The 18,077-nt window shown below is 48.0% G+C and overlaps 1 protein-coding gene across 16 annotated transcripts; it reads right to left on the reverse strand.

Annotated features, from left to right (window-relative positions):
• Positions 1 to 79: 79 nt before the first annotated feature.
• Positions 80 to 13,301, reverse strand: KIFC1 (kinesin family member C1). Of its 16 annotated transcripts, none has more exons than XM_014846318.3 (11): positions 13,030 to 13,301; positions 6,841 to 6,978; positions 6,637 to 6,736; positions 6,047 to 6,100; positions 5,874 to 5,927; positions 5,272 to 5,672; positions 3,836 to 4,615; positions 2,966 to 3,256; positions 2,792 to 2,865; positions 2,574 to 2,649; positions 80 to 268 (listed from the first exon to the last, which is right to left on the reverse strand). In XM_014846318.3, the coding sequence occupies exons 2-11, from the start codon at positions 6,865 to 6,867 to the stop codon at positions 224 to 226; spliced, it is 1,902 nt and encodes a 633-aa protein (XP_014701804.2). In that variant the 5' UTR covers positions 6,868 to 6,978; positions 13,030 to 13,301; the 3' UTR covers positions 80 to 223. The 16 variants fall into 16 exon arrangements, with proteins under 16 accessions (XP_014701804.2, XP_070371206.1, XP_014701801.2 ...); XM_070515105.1 differs by having other exon boundaries at positions 5,850 to 5,927; positions 13,030 to 13,102; XM_014846315.3 differs by having other exon boundaries at positions 12,687 to 13,102.
• Positions 13,302 to 18,077: the final 4,776 nt, after the last annotated feature.

Raw genomic sequence — 18,077 nt, forward strand, 5'->3', positions numbered from 1 at the left:
TGCGAAACACACAAATGCTTGGCCGACCCGGACAGACTCACAGTCCCCATGTTTACAGATATGAAAAATATCTCCCTTCTTGGGCAACAGCTAATACAATCTTTATTTTTTAAAAAACAACAAAAAACTTCATTTGATAAGCCCAGGTAACACAGCAACCCCTCCCAATAAAGCATCCCTCAGCCGCCCCCCTCCCCCCTGCACAGAGGATCTGGATCTGTCTTCATTTCCTGTTGGCCTGGGCAGTGCCAATCACACACTGGTTCACCTGTGGGCAGGAGATTTAGACAGAATAAAAAAGTTTTTAGAGTAACCAACAGAATAGTTTTCCCAAGATCTCCTCCCAACCCCCACGGTTAGGGCTGCCCTCAGAGAATACTGAAATAAGGGCTCTGGAAGGAGGTTCAGGCTGGCCTCAGTTATGGTGAGTTCTGCTGTGCCCACTAGGCATACAGGGTCTGGAAGAGGTGAAAAGGCCTGAGAAGGGATGGAAGCCCCGCAGGAGCAGAGAGGAGGAAAGAAGGCTCTTTGGAAAATGAATGGTTCCAAGTCCACGGCAGGAAATGTACAAGAAGAATCTAGAATAAAGATTACTGGGGACCTCTCTAAAGGACACAGGAACCAACTTGAAGGCGCTCCCACTGGCCAAAGATGTGACAATTTGAGCGTCAGAAAGAACAACTACTGCAAAGGATATCTATCAAATACACAGGCATCTGTAAAATGATCCCCCCAGATAAAAATTCACTGGTTACCTTTTTGGAAGTTGCCAGGATATAAACTTATAATACTGAAAATTGATAAAGAATCCAGCATTTCTCCTGCCTTTTCTATAGGGACTGAATTTCAGAATAACCAAATAGATGGCAAGGGGAAGTTCTTTACAAAAAAAATCATGACTAATAAATGTAGAACAATTTGAAAATCACCATTTTAAAACTCCCTGGTAAAATAACAGATCTAGGTATGATCATTGTTTGATAAAATCACTAGGTGAAAAAGTCAACAGGGAGTTTTAAAATGGACAGATCAGACTGACAACACCCAAATCCAATGATCAATTTTTATATCATTAAAACTAGAACAACCAGCTCTTAGGTGCCTCCTGATATGATGCAATAGAAAGTGCATTGCACCATCTAAGTTTTCTTGCCAAAAAATTTGAACCTGACTCAGCTCTAATCAAGCCCCCAAATCTAACTACCAGATAATAAAAATTAGGGATAATAGAGGAAGCAACCAACTGAAATCCAGAAGGTGGTATATTTTATAGGGTAAATGACCCTATTTCTTCAACAAATAAATGCCATAAAAGGGGTGGGGTTTTTATACATTTAAGTTTCTCGTAGAGACAATTTCAACCAAATGAAATGGGCGGCCCTTGCTTAAATCCTAATTGGAACAAACCTAACATATAAAAGACATTTCTAAGACAATCAAGTGAAATTGAACGTAAACCGGGTATTAGAGGATATGAAAGAGTTCAAGTTGTTGGGTGTTAATGATGTTGATATAACTTTAACTGAACTTGCAAGACAGCAAGAGAAATCCTGCTCAAAGTAGAAGCCGAGGGCAGGGTGCGGAGGTGGCTGTTTCCACGGCAGCCACCGGGGCTGAAGCCCAGGAGCAGCAGGGCTCACCGGCAGAGACCTGGACAAAGCCAGGGCTATCGCAGGGCTATCCCCTCAGGAAGATGGGTAACCAGAGGAAAAATCACCCTCCGGAGGCAGACACTAAAGAACTTTCTGACTTAACTCTAGTGGAGGGAGCATAAGTCTCCTAGAAAATTCATGGCGATGGCCACGGCTAACCCTCGTGTGGTTTGAAGGCTGAATTCACACTGTTTGGAATGGTCTGAAAAACCTCTAAGTCTCCTTTGATCAGCAATCCCATTTCAAGGAATCTCTCCCTAGTTAGATGCGACTAAAGAAATACAAAATGACATGTGTACAAGATTAGCCAATGTGGCCTTGTCTGTAATAGAAAAATGGTGGAAACAATCCCAGTGTCCAGGAGAGGGAACTGTAGATAAACTTTGGTGCAACCACACAGTGGAGTCCTAGGCAGAGGTAAAAATAATGGGATGATGTCTGTGTGCTGTTGAGGAGTAATCCTGGGGCTATCTTGTGAATCAAAACCACATATGTATGAGAGACAGAGGATGAGAGATGTCTTTTATATGAGGAGAGGAATGAGCACGTGCATATTGCTTGTATTTGCAAAAAGAAACACTGGAAGGATAAGTAAAATGATAAATGATAGAAATGACTACATCTCCTAGGACAGGAAGGGAGGATGGGGTGGATAGGGGTGATGGTAAAACTTCATTTGTTGTGTTTAGCTTTCTATTAGTTTTGACCTTTTAACTACCTATTTTTAAAAACTTAATTAAAAACCCCCAAAGCCAATAGGTAAAAAATGGATCCAAGTGAGTAATGCCCCAGATGCCTGGCAAATATAAATCCTTTCTAGATGAATGTGCTCCCTAGCCTAAAGGACAGAAGGGGTTGGGATGGAGAAGCCCACAGGCACCCAGGGGTCCTGACACGGCCCGGGCTTGGAGGTAACCGCACCTTGGAGGCAAAGCGAAGGGAGTTGAGGGACTCGGAGACATTCTCTTCTAGCGGGGAAATGTTCACAAACATGAGCCTGTGGAGAGAGGAAAGGGGGCCAAACTCCAGCATCAGTGGCTGGGTGGAGCCTGGACCAGGTCTCCACTGTTTTCTGTTTCCCACCCTGACCCCAACATCACAGTTTCCACCTGACGCCTTCCACCTGCCCCATCACTCACATCTTAGCGCTGCCGCCCAGAGAGTTCTGCAGCAGGTAGGTGAGCTTGCTGTTCCGGTAAGGCACGTGGGACTCCTAGAGAATTGACGGGGACAGATGATTAGGATAGGACAGAGTTCAGCATGGCCAGCCTCAACCTATCCCCAGGTCCCACCTGCCCCCACCCCATTCCCACCTTGTTGCTCAAGGCCATGATGACCAGCCCCAGGGTGGACAGGCTGCTGTTAATGGCCTGTGTTTCCCGAAGGCGTTCCCGCTCGCCAGGGCCAAGGGCTAAGCCAGGGTCTAGCCGCTCGCTCCCGGCCAGGTCCACAAGACTGAGGGGGGCCCCGCACTGCAGGCCTCGTGCAGCATGCTCCCCAGAGATCTGCAGCTGGAACACACTGTGACTGCGTGATGACCGCTCGTTCTGGGCTGTGCGGGCTACAGCCCGGTTCTGGCGGGCCAGATGGAGCAGGGCCTCCACCTGGGGATGGGGAGCAGCAAGGGGCAAAGGAAGGCAAGAAGTCAGTACACAGCAATGTCAAGTACGGCAATGAACAAGAGTCAGCACCTGCCCGCTTGGATCTTTCTTTCTAGCCAGTGAAGAGATAAAATAAATTAGTAAAATGCACAGTATGTCTCAGAGTACTAAGGAGTAAAATAAAACAGAAAAATAAAGAGCGGGTGAGGGTTGCAATTTTAGACAGGATGGCCAGGGACGGCCGAGAGTGTGGCTGGCAGGCTGAGGAACAGCCAGGAGGCCGGAATGGCTGGAGTGAATTGGGCAAGGAGAGTAGTAGGAAATGAAACCTGAGATGCAATGGGCAAAGGGCCAGCGCCACGCCCCCTCCAGCAGATGCATCGCTCCTCTCCACTCCCTGGTTCTATTAAGGAAGATCTACCTTACAGCCCACCAGCCAAAACAGAATGTGGCAATCTATCCTCACACCTCACCCTTCCTTCATCCTTCAACTTTCTCATGTTCCCTTCTCCATCCAACTCCATCTTGTGTCACCCTGCCCACTTCCCCCATTTTCCAATCCCAATGCCCATCAGTGCTTACCTCTTTCTCACAGGAGACAGGAACATATCGGGCATTGGTGACAGTAAGCTCCTCGCTCCCTGGCCCTGCTCGGCGAATCTCGCACTCACCCCCCTGGCCCTTCCGTGTCCCAGTAGCCAGCAGGTCTCGGACAGTCTCATTGTAGATCTCTACATAGCTTGCCACAAAGCTGTAGGTCCAGCCCTGGCCACCCAGCTCCTGAGCGATGGAGAAGAGGTGCCGCAGGGCCCGAGGGATCAGCCCCTCCACCTGGGGGTCTCCCCCAGGCCCACCCTCCATTGTGAAAGTCTTGCCGCTGCCTGTCTGGCCGTAGGCAAAGATGCATACTGGGTAGCCATCCAAGGCTGACTGGACAAGCATGGCAATCTCCTCAAACACTTCGTCTTGTCCACTCCCTGGTGGGAACACCCGGTCAAAGGAGAAGTCATGGCGGGTAGGGGGGGCTGGTGCCCCACTCAGGGTCCCACGCCGCTCATCAGACCGGGAGAGGCTGAGACGGGTTGGAAGGTCAGAGGGCCCACCAGGGCCGGAGGGAAACAGGAGGAAGCCAGGGGATGGGGTAGGCTCCCCTGGAAGGACAGGGCGGACCCGGCAGAATACTCGGATGTTGCCTTTGAGTTCCTGGAGCTGGTTGTGTAGTCGTCGACGCTCCATCTCTAGCCCATGGAGACGTTCTCCTCGCTCAGCCAGTAAGGCCGCCTGGGCCACAGTTTCCTGACGTAGAGATGCCACCTCCGCTTGACTGCCTGACAGAGCTGCTTCTGATGTCTGCAGCCTCCTCTGCCCAGAACAGAAGACACACAAAGGGTGAGATGCAACCAAGAAGAATAAGTCATGATAGCGTGGGGGCAGGAGTTGGGGCAGTCCCTGCCCCCAGGGACTTTACAGCCTGGTAAAGAAAGAGATAAGAAAATAGGAATCATGGTGCTAGAATAGAGAGTGCTATGGGAATATCCAGAAGGGGCAGAAGGAAGATGATATCTAGGCTGACACCCATAATTCTAGGCGTAAACCAAGGGAAGGACGGATTACAGAAGGAACGCTCCACAAAGAAGGAAGCACATATGCAAAATGCTCTGCAGAGAGAACTGAGCCATTTGAGAGACTGTAAGTAATTCAATCTAGTTGGTGCACACCAAGGAGTCAAACGGATGTGAGAAGAGGGAGAGAGAATGCATGGGGATTTTTATTCGAGAAAGAGAGAAGGGCAGAGAGGAGCAGGGGAGACACAGATCCCGGGGGAGCTATGAAAACAGAGTCAAGGAGAGGGAGAAGTGGGGCAGAAAGCAAGAGAGAGTCAGGAGCGGGCTGGGCTGGAGAAGGGTAGAGGACAGAAGGGTACTGTGGAAGAGAGGTGGTCAGGGATTCTAAGCCCAAAGCGACTTCAGGGTAACCTGGAAAGGAGGGTCAGCATCTGGGGAGAAGCTGGCCTTTACCTCCTGCTCCTCCAGCCGGGTAGCCAGTCCCCTCCGCTCCTCCTGCAATCCCAACTGCTCTTTCTGGAGCTCTTGTACCAAGCTCTCCTGCGTGCCTAGCCGCTCTTCCAGCTCCAGGACACGGGCACTCAGGTTCCCCAGCTCCTGTTGGCCCTGCTCAGCCTGGGCCTGTACCCTGGCCAACTCCCCTTCCAGTGTCCTGCGCTCTGCCCCCAGGACTGTGGCCTGCTGCTGGGCCTCCCTGAGCTGGTCCCGCAGCTGTTGGTTCTCCTGGTCCAGCGTCTGAGTCCTCTCACGGTAGCATTTCAGCTCTGCGGTTAGGTCACATAACTGACCCTTTAAGTCCCAGGCCGGACGTTTGCTGGGTTTCTTCCCCCCCAGCATGGAAGGAGCAGCTGCTGCTAAGATGGGCACAGAAAGGATAAAGGTCAGGAAGTCTTGGCTCTCTGTCTCTCCTCCCTCCTAGCCTTTAGGGCCTCCACACCTGATGCTACATCTCCTTCCCCTCCAGACAGGGAAGAGACCAATTGGATTTTTCTGGTACTCACCCCCTCCTCTTCCCTATCCCAGCCTCTCACCCAATGATTATGTTTGTCACCTACTGCCAGGCTTCTGGGCAGGAACAGCAGCAGGGCCTGGCTTCTGATTCTTCAACACTATGGGATTGGGGAATCGACATAAGGAATTACAGCACCAGTGTCCTTCCAACTCCATCATTCTCCCTTAACATATGCCCCCAAATCCCTTCTTGGCCCCAGCTCTTACGCGCTATTACCTGTGGCAATAGCTGTGGAACATCGGGGTCCTGTCTTCTTGGGAACTTTTGGTGCTGTTAGGAGATGGAGAGAGGAAAAGGCAGAGCGATCACTCTCAGGTTGTCCTGTACTCTGGCTGGCTAGGGGCAGAGGAGCTGCTTTTTCTAAGGATCAGAAATAAGATAACTTCCCTCTTCCCCTAAGTCTGGCCAGCTCCTAAAGATACCCTTCTGAGGACCAGAAATTACTCAACATGCCAAGAAACAAGTTGGACTAAGGTAAGCAAAAAAGAGCACGGGGGCAGAATCAGGTATAAAGTGTGCTACCATTTGTATAAAAGAATGTCGAGGAACATGTCCATATTTGCTTGAGTACCCACAGAACAGCCCTAGGAGGACACACAGCTGCCCCTGGGGAGGGAACTTGGTGGCAGGGGACAGGGTAGGAGGGAGACTTCTCACTGTATAACAACCTTTATGCTGTTGGAATTTGGAAACAAGTGAAACTTATTACCTATTCAAAATAAGCTAAAATTGAAATAAAAGAAATAACTGAGCTCAAGAGCACTGGACTTCCGTGTCCTTGGCCTCTGGCCACCCCTAGAGCCCACCTGCGGTCTGGCCTTGTGTCTGTGGCACTGTGGTGAGGGCTGGTGCTCTGGGGCGGGATGTGGCAATTTTGGGTGCTGTGCCCAGGCCTCGTGTCCTTTTCTGGGGAAAGACAAGGATGGGGTCCACAGTTACTCTCCCTGATTGGTTTACACTCTCTCACACACACACTCAGGTACATGTACAGCCTTCCAAACCCAGCTCACCTTCTCAGGCTCCAAGGCATCCTCCATCTGGTCAGGCCCCCTCTTAAATCTGCTTCCTGGGAGAGGCAGCCGGGAAGGGGCCTTGACCAGGGGTCTCTTCACCTCTATGTTCCCCTTCACTTCCAACAAGGGTGACCTCTGCTGGGAAAAGAGAGACCCTTAAGAAAAGACCCTAGAGCCCACATGTCCTAAGAACTCCCTTTTTTGGCTTCCTGGCCTGATTCTCAACATCACCTCCAACAAGCTTTAACTGAGTACCTCTTGTGCCACAAACTGGAGCTCACAGATTATGTGCCAGCCAAAAAGCGTGAAGAAAAGTGGGACATAATGCGAAAGTGGGAGCAATCTCTAAGGGAAAAGCTGGCTGGACATTGGACTTCAGCTAACTTTAAGGGCAGTACCTAAACAAGCAGAGAGATGGACACCCCTTAGAAGGCAAAACCTCAAACATGCACATGGTGTGGCTGGGAAACCAATAGGACCTTTTAGCTACAGCTGAGAATCATAAATAAGGGAGAGAGTGGAAGATAGATAAGGCTGAAGACTGTGGGAGACTGTGGGAGGAGCAAGTAACATGTATTAGGAACTGTTTTAAATGCTTTGTCTGTATCGACTTACTCAATCCTCACAGCAGCCCACTAAGGAGGTGCTATTATTAGTCTCATTTTGCAGATGAGGGAAAGAAGGCACTGAAAGGTAAAACAGCTTGTCTAAGGTCATCAGCGAGTAAGAGGCAGAGCAGGGTTAGAATCTAGACAGTCTGGTTCTGGAGGCCATGGTTTTAACCATTAGAGCACACTGCCTCGTAGGTCTTTGATGCCAAGCTAGGGAAGAGTTTAGGCTTTAGCCCGGCATATTGGCTCCCTGGAGAGCCAGATACAGTTTCTGATTAGGCACGTGAAAAATACACAAAAGAGCCTATTATAAAGAATAATAATGAGTTGTAAGTAGACAGACTTGCATGGGGACAACCAGGAAGTAGCTTGACCAGTTTGGAGACGACCAAAGTACAGGTATGAGGTGGCGGCAGTGGGAAAGAAAGAGAGATTCCCCTCCTCTAAGCAGCCCAATTCAGTGTCTTGGGATTACGCCCACCCCACAGTTACTCCCACACAGGGTGACCAACCATTCTGGTTTGCCCAGGACTCGGGGGTTTCTTGGGATACAGGACTTTCAGTGCGAAAACCAGTCATTCCTATGCAAACCGGGACGACTGGTCACCCTACTCCTATGCCATCATCAGGAAAGCACCATGGATAGATCAGCTTCTGACTTTCACTGCAGGCAACTTTTAACTCCAAGGCCAGTCTCTCTCTGTCTTCAGTTTAGTGCATTCATTCAATATTTACTAAGTGCCTGTGTGTGCCAGGAAACGATCTGAGTTCTGGAGTAACAGATGTAGTCCCTGCCCTCAGGATGCTCATGGGACAGTGAGGAAGAGAAGCATTTAAAGAGATGATTAAAACTTTAGCGAGTGCTATCACAAACAGAGTCCAGAGGAGGGGGTGGGCATCCAGTTTAGATGGGGAGAGTGTCCGAGAACACTTCTAAAAGGTACTTTGATGCCAAGCTTGAGGATGAAAAAGCGCTGGCTTGATTGGCTTGAGCTGAGGAAGAGCATTCCAGGAAGAAAGTAAGGAGGGATGCAGGTAAGGAATGACAAACTGTTCTATTCAGCTGAACACAGGGATGTGCATGGAAAGTGGGGAGATGAGAACAGAAGCAGAAGGGAAAAGATTGTGGCGCTCACTATCCCATGACAACGAGTCTGCGATTGACTAAGGGCAAGAGGGACCCTGATGATTTTTAGTCAGGAGAGTAATATGACTAGATCTGTACTGAAAACATGAACTGTAAGGTGAAAGATGAACGGAAGTAGAAGATAAAGGGTGTCATGGGCAGAGAGACTGCATCATTCCCTCATTCCTCCATTCGACAAGGACTCCTTGCACTAAGATTTGTTGAAAGACTGCTCTGTACCAGACGTGCTAGGTGCTGGGGTGACAGTAAGGAGCACAGAGCCCCTGCCTTCCCAGAGCTTACTTTCGAGGGCAGCCTCTCCAAACTGGGGTACCACAGGAGAATTAAGCTCTACAGAAAATGATCCATTTTCTCAATTCTCCCGAGAATGTATAAGCTCTTACTATTCTAGGTGCCTAAGAGAGCAGTTAATTGTTGACACAAAGGATGCCTTAGGGCATTAGAGCTTACCTCTCACGGAACTCAAGTTGAAGGGACTGTTCTAAGAGTTTGAGGGCTAAGGAGAAATCCATCTCACAGAAGGCCAGGATGAAGATGAGGGGCTGGATTACATGAAACCAAGTACTGACCTAACTGGGGGCTGGCCTGGGGGAGGGAGAAAGAGGGCCGGCAGCAGGGGAAACACAGGAGTCCAAGCTAACTCCAGGATGCCTGCCACGGCTCCAGCGACCAAGATCACAGGAAGACGAGCTGGTTTTGTTTTTTGTTTTTTAAATAAACTTTTCATTTTAAAACAATAATAGATTCACATGCAGTTGTAAGAAATGATACAGAGAGATCCGAGAGTAGGCGAAGGGCTAGTTTCTAAAAGATGCTAAGTTCACCTTTGGGAAAGTGAGTCTGAGCTACCTGTGAGACAATGAGATACAGTCAAGGATGTTCCCTCAGCATCACTATAGAGAAACTGTGAAACGACCTGATACCCTGGTTTTTTAAATTTTAGTTTATTGGTTTATTGTCTTTCCTTACATTAGACTGTGAGCATCGTAAGAAGTTTTGTTCACAACTATATAACCAGAGTGGCGGAATACTTACATAATACTTAATATTTAAACTGTAATACATCCAAACCATTGGTTTCTATACAAATAAAAATGAAAAAGAAAAAGAAGGTGGTATGTTTTTCCTGTCACCTGCAGAAATGTGCACAAGGAATGCTTATTTTAATTTCGTTTAATCAAATGTGGTAGGAAAACCAAATTTTTCTTTAAGTGTTCCAAGGTCCAACACTGGATTTTTTTTTTATAACCCACGCTCTTCATTCTCTCTACACTACCACACTAAAGACCTACCTCCCTAGAATTTGTGTGGGTTCAGAAAATGTGTTCAAAAGTTTGTTCATTCAGGACAACTCCAAAGAGTACAGTACGCATTCCTCTCCCATCTATAAAGCTAGACACAACGACTCCAACTTTCCACAATACACATCTGCACTCAACCTTCTAGAGAACCAGACATTCATCCAACCCCGCCTATCCCCACTTCCCAGAGCAGAGATGAGGCCCTGCTCTAAGGCAACCCCTCCAGGCGTGCATCAAACCCCACCCCCTCACCTCCTCAGGAACAGCACTGGGGCATGCTTCCTTCCCTCCTCTGCACAATCGACTTTCACTCTCTACTGGATCATTCCAGTCAGTACACAACACGTGCTATTATTTCTTCCAACCTAAAAAGAGTTTCTTGACTCTGCTTTCTCTACCAGCTACTACCCTTTTTCTTTGCTGTCCTTTGCAGCAAAACTCCTCCAAAGTGTGTCTATATAGTATTCACTGTGTCCAATTTCTCTCCTAAACCCTTCCCAATCAGGCTTTCTCTCCCACCATCCCACCAAAACTGCTCTCAAGGTCACATGTAACCCTGTGTCGCTAAGTCAATTCTTCATCTTCATGTTTCTTGACTCATCAGCAGCACTGATCGCTCCCACTTCCTTAATACACTTTCTTCATTTAGCTTCCAAGAGACCATCCTCTCTTGGTTTTCCTACCTCACTGGTAGATCCTCCTCATCTCTCCAAACTTTACTGGTGGTCTTTCTACTCTCTATCCACACTCCAGTCCATTCCCATGGCTTTAAAAACCATCCATATTCTGACAACTCCGAAATTTATATCTCCAGCCCAGACCCAGCTCCTCAGTGTATACGGAACTGCCTTCTCAACGTCTCTCCACTTGGAAGTCTAATAAACATGTCAGACTTAATGCATCCAAACTGACCTCCTGATTTCCAACCCCCTTTCAAACTCGCTCCTCTTGCACCTTTCTCCATCTCAGTTGACAGAACTCCATCTTTCGGTTGCTCAAGCCAAAACACCCAAGGTCCTCTGGTCCTCTTACATACCGCACCTAATGTCAGCAAAGTGTGGCTGACTCTATCTGCAAATCTGACCACATGTTACTACTTGCACTGCTACTACCCCGATCCAAGTCACCATCTTCTCTCATCTAGATTATCATATTCCACTGGTTCTCAACTGGGGACGATTTTACATCTGACAATCTCTAGTGACATTTTGATTGTCATGATTAGGTGGGGGTTGCTACTGGTATCCAGTGGGTAGAAACCAAGAATGCTGCTAAACATTGGACAAAGTACAGGACAGCCCGCCACAATAAAACGTCAATAGCATAAAAGTTGAGAAACCCCACCTCATTCCTAACAGTTCTTGTATCTATCCTTGCCCCCCTACAATCTAATCTCAATGCAGCAGCTAGTGATCCTCTTAAATGTAAGACAGATCTTGTCTCTTTGCTTAAAACCATCCAATGATTCCCCACCTCACTCAAAGTCAAAGTCCTCGCAACCGCCCCTACAAGAAGCAGTGGGATCAACAACCTCACTCTCCATTATCTGACTTCCCTTCCTCCATCTTTCCCCCTTGCTCGCTCTGTTCCAGCTTTGCTATACATCTCTTTAGGGACTTCTCTAGCAGATTCCCTCTGCCTGGAATGCTCTTCCCTCAGCAGCCACTTGCCTATCTCCCTCACCTCCTTCAAGTCTTTATTCGACTCTCACCTTAAGGGAGCTTACTGAAACCACTCTATCTAACACTCTATCCTGCCCTCCTCCCTCCCTCTTAATCTACTTGAATTTTTCCTTTTCTCCATAGGACTTACCACCTTCTAATAGAGTTATATAATTTATTTATTACATATTGTCTGTCTCCCCATAGAATGGCAGCTCCATGATAGCAGGGATCTCTGTCTTCTTCATTGCCGTATTTACAACTGTGCCTGGCACATACTAGGTGCTTACTAAATATTCGATGAATAAATATGAGAAGGCTTCTACTCTTTTCCCCTATTACATTACACTGCTGTGCTCTTTGGCTGTCAGGATACAATGAGTATCTCTTCAGGTTGAAACTTGACTTTCAGTAAATCTGAATGTGAAACACTAGTAAACAGAGGATTCAGGCAGGAGCCCTTTCTGGCACCCGAAGTCAATACACTCTCACTGTCACACACACACATCTCTATCCAATGGAGAGGGGAGGCTGCAGATGGTTGTGGGGTGCAGCAGGGCACCGATAAGAGAAGAAACTAAGTCAACCAGTCTCACTGGGCAGAGATCTCTGCAAAACCTGGGGAAGGAGAGAAAATGAGAGATCCTTCAATTGAGATTACCATTCCCTCTCCCCCCTTCCTATATCCTGAAGCGGCAGCAATAAGGAGAGAAGAGACGACAGGACATCAGCCGGGATTTGGCTCAGACACCATTTCCCCAGAGGCGGAGTCATCTCCGAACTCCCCCGTCTCAATCACACACTGCAATCGCGGGTTGGAAGGGAGAGACGAGAACGTGTCAGACAAGCCTGAGAATGCCAAATGGGAAATCCTGGAGACACGAACGCGAGGAAGGGCATCAGGGACTCCCTGAAGCTGGGGGCTGGCAGGCAGAGATGCCCTCCGACCTCCTGGGGCTGCTCCCTGCCTTCTCCACTATCCCTGCCTCCCCCCTTCCCACCGCGCGGGGGGCACGGACCAGCAGGACCAAGGCTGGCCGGAAGCCGGGGACTGTCAGCATCTGGACGGTCAGCCGTCGTCCCCGCTCCCGGGGGCAGGGGACCCGCGTCGGCCCCTACTCACCTGCGGCTCCATGTCCAGCTCCGTGCCACACGCGTCAAGGGAGCGCAGTAGAGGAGGACAGGGCGCTGGGGCTGCGGGGACCCGCGTTCTCCCGCCTGCTCGCGACGCACAGCACGCGCGCTCCGGGCTCCTGTGCCCTCCAGCCCCGCGCCACACCCGCCACTTTTGAATTCCAACGGCCGCCACTCTGCTCTCCTCGCTCCGCACGCAGGAGCCAATCGTCGCCGTCGCCACAGCCGAGGGCCAATCGCAGCGCCCTCCGCCTCCCGAGGCCACACCCCGCCCGGCCGGCGCCGTCCCCTGCCTGCCTCTCCCGAGCCCGGGCGGCAGGCCGGTTACTTACACTTCCGGCTCCACTTTTCCTCCCTCCGGCACCCCGCAGCTAGCAGGAGTCGCGCTCAACTTCCGCTCTGCTCCCGGCCGCCGCGCACGACGTCAGAAAATGCCTCAAACACGCCGCCCGAGCGTAACTGGTGGGGGGGGGCGGGGACGCCGGAGGAAAGGCAGCGCGCGTGCGCAAACGAGGGCCGGGCCCGACGCGGGGTGGGACGAGCGCCCCCTCGTGACTTCGGTAGAGAGCGCACTGCTTAGCCGCGATTGGATCGACTTGACTGCGGTTCGCGCGCGGCGACCCCCTGCCGAGTGGAAGTGGTCCCGGAAGTGGGAGCTGGAGCCCCCACGCGGGCGGGAGGGTGGTTGCGTCTGCCCATTCCCTGCTCTTTTTGCCGTTTGTCACGAAACTTAGGGACCTTGGGTACAGTTCAGCGCTCCATGGAACCCCCCACGGTGGGGATTCGAGGCTCAGGGCAGGAGGCTTTTTCTCTGCAGTCCTCTGCCTCGTTGTACCTCCCTTGTACCTGGGCGCTGTTACTGCTGCTGGGGAACTGGCTTAGGGCTTTCAGAGCCTCGAACCCACAGAGGATTTAGTGCTTCCATTTATGGAGTATTTTATGCTTTTCAGACTAAATGCACATGCATGATCCCCTTTAATAATCGCTAATAATACTACTAATAATTACTGAGCTCTTACTATGTGTCAAGTGCTTTGCATATTTTATCTGCAAGGTAGATGGAGACAAGTTTAGAAAGGTTAAGTAACAAGTACAAGGTTACACTGCTGATTGGGAGTGGGTCTAGATTCCATTAGCTTCAAAATCCAAGCTCTCTCTTGTCATCCCACACTACCGCTAACAATCCTAGTAACAAAAACAACTCCTTACGTGTGAAAAATTTACAAAGTGGTTCTACTATGTTTATTCATCTGAGTTTCCAACCAATCCTGGGGGTAGACAGGACAGGCATTTTATTTATGAGACTAAAAGGTAGGGGACCAAGGGATCTGTCTTGGTACGTAATTGGAGATTGACAGGATTGGAACTCAAGCCGCCTATTTTATAATCCAGTGCTTTAACTTGGATTCAGACCTGCTTGTGGCTGGGAACAGACTGTGGGGAGACGCTTATGGTGTCTGAAAACCCTGTCGTCATCCCCGAACCTGTGCTGTCTTAGGAAACCTACAAAAAGCAGGGGCTTGAAAAGAGGAGCAGGAGAAGAGGAGTGAAGGGGGAAACCGGAGAAGACCAACACTTAATGGGTGGGTAAAGAGGGAGAATTGAGATGAGAAACTGAGAAGCAACGTACGTTTATCAGTTAAAAAAACAAACATTAGACTAGGAGAAATATGGACCCGTTAGTACATCAAAGAGGAAAAAAGATTCATCTCAATTGATGCAGAAAAACTACCCTAAAATATTCAACATCTATTGATATTAAAGAAAAAAACTCCCAACCTGATAAACGATATCTTCAAAAATCCTACAGCACACATCACAGTAATGGTGAAATGTTGAAAGCCTTCCTCTTAAAATGAGGAACAAGGCAAGGGTGACTGCTCTCAATAATCCTAGTCAATATAATAATGGAAGTTTTAGCTTGTCCAATAAACAGCAACAACGAATATATAAGGATTGGGAAGAAACAAGAATGTCAATATTCGCAGATGAAATTGTTGCATATGTAGCAACCCCCAAAGAAAATTCAGATGGAATTGATAAGTGAGTTTACCAAGGTTACTGGGTACAAAATCAATATAGGAAAAATCATTATACAAAATCTATTGCATTTCTGTCATCAGCAACCATCAGTTAGAAAGTGTAACTTTAGAGGCTGGCCCAGTGGCCGAGTGGTTAAGTTCGAGGGCTTCACTGAAGCGGCCCAGGGTTTCACGGGTTCGGATCCTGGGCACGGACATGGCACTGCTCATCAAGCCATGCTGAGGTGGCATCCACATGCCACAACTAGAAGGCCCCACAACTAAGAATATACAACTATGTATCCGGGGGCTTTGGGGAGAAAAAGGAAAAAGTAAAATCTTTAAAAAGAAAGTGTAGGGGCTGGCCGGATGGTGCAGTGGTTAAGTGCACACGTTCCACTTCTCAGCAGCCCGAGGTTTGCCGGTTCGGATCCCGGGTGAGGACTTGCTTGGCACCACTTGGCAAATGCCATGCTGTGGTAGGCGTCCCACATATAAAAGTAGAGGAAGATGGGCATGGATGTTAGCTCAGGGCCAGTCTTCCTCAGCAAAAATAAGAGGAGGATTGGCAGTAGTTAGCTCAGGGCTAATCTTCCTCAAAAAAAAAAAGTGTAACTTTAAAAAAATATAACATTTGGTTACATGAATATATGCATATGTAAGTCAAGCTGTATACTTGATTGTGCATTTTATGTTATACTGCAATAAATATTTTAGTAAAAAATATACCATTTGCAATAGAAACAAAAATATAAATTACTTAGGAATAAATTTAACAATAGGTGTGCAAGCCCTTTGTGGAGAAAATGATAAAGCTTTATTGGAAGATACTAAAGAAAATCTAAATTAATGGAAAGATATACTGTGTACTTGCAGAGAAGGGCTTGATATTGTAAAGATGTCAATTTTCTCCAAGCCTTGGTGTTGGGCTAAGGGGGATGATAGAGTCCTCGATGCCTGGTCCTGCCAGAGTCTCTTCTGTCTGCCCACCTCAGGAGCGGGCTGAGTGGGACAGCCCTTGGTGGTCCTTCCCTCCTCCCCAGAGATCCCTGCCTCAAGCTGGGGAGGATTGCTTACCTTGGAAATTACATCCTTGAACCCCATGTGCCCTCCTCCCCTGCTTCTCTTCCTGGTTTCTCTAGAAGATTCCTTTTCTCCTGCCCAGCCCTTTGCAGGCCTCTCCACAGATGGAGAGGTGCACAGTGAAATTACCTTGACTATATCTGAAAGACGTCAACCCTCCACCCCCCATCCTACCCAGCAGCTTCTTGTGTCTACTCTCCTGGAAGGTGTGTTGCTTTGGCCCTGGCCCTTGCGCATTCTGCCTCTGCCACCTTCTCCCACAAGGCTGGTTGTCACCGCCCTGATGCTCAGGCCCCATGGCCTCAGGGTAGGGAAGCCCTATCCAGTTTGGCCCTCCTCTCCCCAGCTTGGGACATAGGATTCACAAAGGCTTGCACACTTGTGCTCCCAGCCCAGCTGACCTTTGATGAGCCAGAGCACCTTCTCCCAAGGTCCCTTCATGGCCCCGTTGTGAAATTCACAAAAACAAACATTTGCACGTTTAAACCTTTCTTAGCTTGTAGGGCTATCTTTAAAAAATTATTTTAGAGCAAATCCCAGAGATCATATAATTTCCCTGGAAAATACATATATATACCATTATACTACTATTATTATATTACATTATGTACCACAATACCATTATTATGCCAGCAAAATACATAAAAATTCCTCAATATCGCCTAATAAGCAGTCAGGGTTCAGTTTTCCCTAATTGTCCCCAAACTGTCTTTTTGCAGTTGCTTTTACAATCAGGATCTGAACAAGATCCAAAGATTACATTTGATTGGTTTGTCTCTTTCATCTCTCTATGACAGCCCCCCGGCCCTCTGCCCCACCACACAAACACTTTTAAAAAGCCTTCTATTTGTTGGCGAAATAATACATTTTATTGTGTCACGTTCTGGATTGGGTTTATTGTAATTCTGTGGTGTCATTGAATGTCCTTCCCTCTCTTCTGAATGCCAGTTGCACCTCCTCAGGAGGTACATGTCTGGTTGTCCCACACTTGCAGAGTTTTAAAAATAACGTTCATCATAATTTTTTTCTTTTTCTCAAGTGGTACTTTTTCATTGTAGAAAATTTAGAGGAAAAAAAATCCATTGTTCTGCTAGTCAGGGATAAGCACTGTTCATATTTTCCTCTATTGCCTCCCAGCCTTTTTTCCATGCTTATGTTGCATAGTTGAAATTCCAAAGATAAAAATGAACAAACAGAGAAATGTGAAAAAAAAATCTGAAAGACACTTTAGAGAAGCAAAATGTGGTACATCTATACAACGGAATGTTATTTGGCCATAAAAAGGAATAAAGTACTGACACATGCTACGACGTGGATGAACCTTGAAAACATTATGCTAAGTGAAAGAAGCCAGACACAAAAGGCCGCATATTGTGCGATTCCATTTATATGAACTGTCTGGCATATTATATGGTTCAATTTGTGTTAAATATCCAGAATAGGCAAATCTTTAGAGACAGAACAGAGATTGAGTGGTTGCCAGGGGCCAGGGGAGCGAGGAATGGGGACTGGCTAGTGAGTATGGATTTCTTTTTGTGGTGATGAAAATGTCCTAAAATTAAATAGTGGTGATGATTGAACAACTCTGTGAATATACTAAAACCCACTGAACTGTACACTTTAAAAGGGTGAATTTTATTTTTCAAAACTGTTATAAAAAGCTTTAATAGGTCATTCAATTTTCAAGTACAATTCATGCAGTGTTTCTTAAGTGCCGGTTCTGTGTCCTGCACTGTCCTGGGCTTTGGGGCTACCCTGAAGAAGGAGGCAAACATGATGTCATCCCAGGGCTTCCAGTTTGGGAGTGAAGGGGAGACAGAAAGTAAAATGTTACCATACGGTAGAAGGAAGACCGGAGCTGTCAGGTCACCTTTCTCAGAAGTGCAGAGTTGGGCCAGCTTGGTGGCATAGTGATTAAGTTCGTGTGTTCTGCTTTGGCAGCCCAGAGTTCCTTGGTTCGGATCCTGGGTGTAAAGCTACACTCTGCTTATCAAGCCTCGCTGTGGTGGCATCCTACACATAAAATAGAGGAACTGGCACAGATGTTAGCTCAGGGACAATCTTCCTCACAAAAAAAAAAGAAAAAGAAGTGAAGAGTTGGAGAAAGAGTTCCAGAGGAAGTTCTTATCTCAGCTGTGAGCAGTCAGAAAAGTAAGAGTGAAGAGAAAAAGCAGCTTCCATCTTGACAGGAGTGGAGACATGGGGTCAGGTATGTGGGTACAGGCCAGGGGCTGAGGTCCTAGTCTGAGGGGACCCAGCCAGAGGTGGTTGACTTC

This window comes from Equus asinus, chromosome 8 (genome assembly GCF_041296235.1).
Source record: "Equus asinus isolate D_3611 breed Donkey chromosome 8, EquAss-T2T_v2, whole genome shotgun sequence".
Taxonomy (NCBI): Eukaryota; Metazoa; Chordata; class Mammalia; order Perissodactyla; family Equidae; genus Equus; species Equus asinus.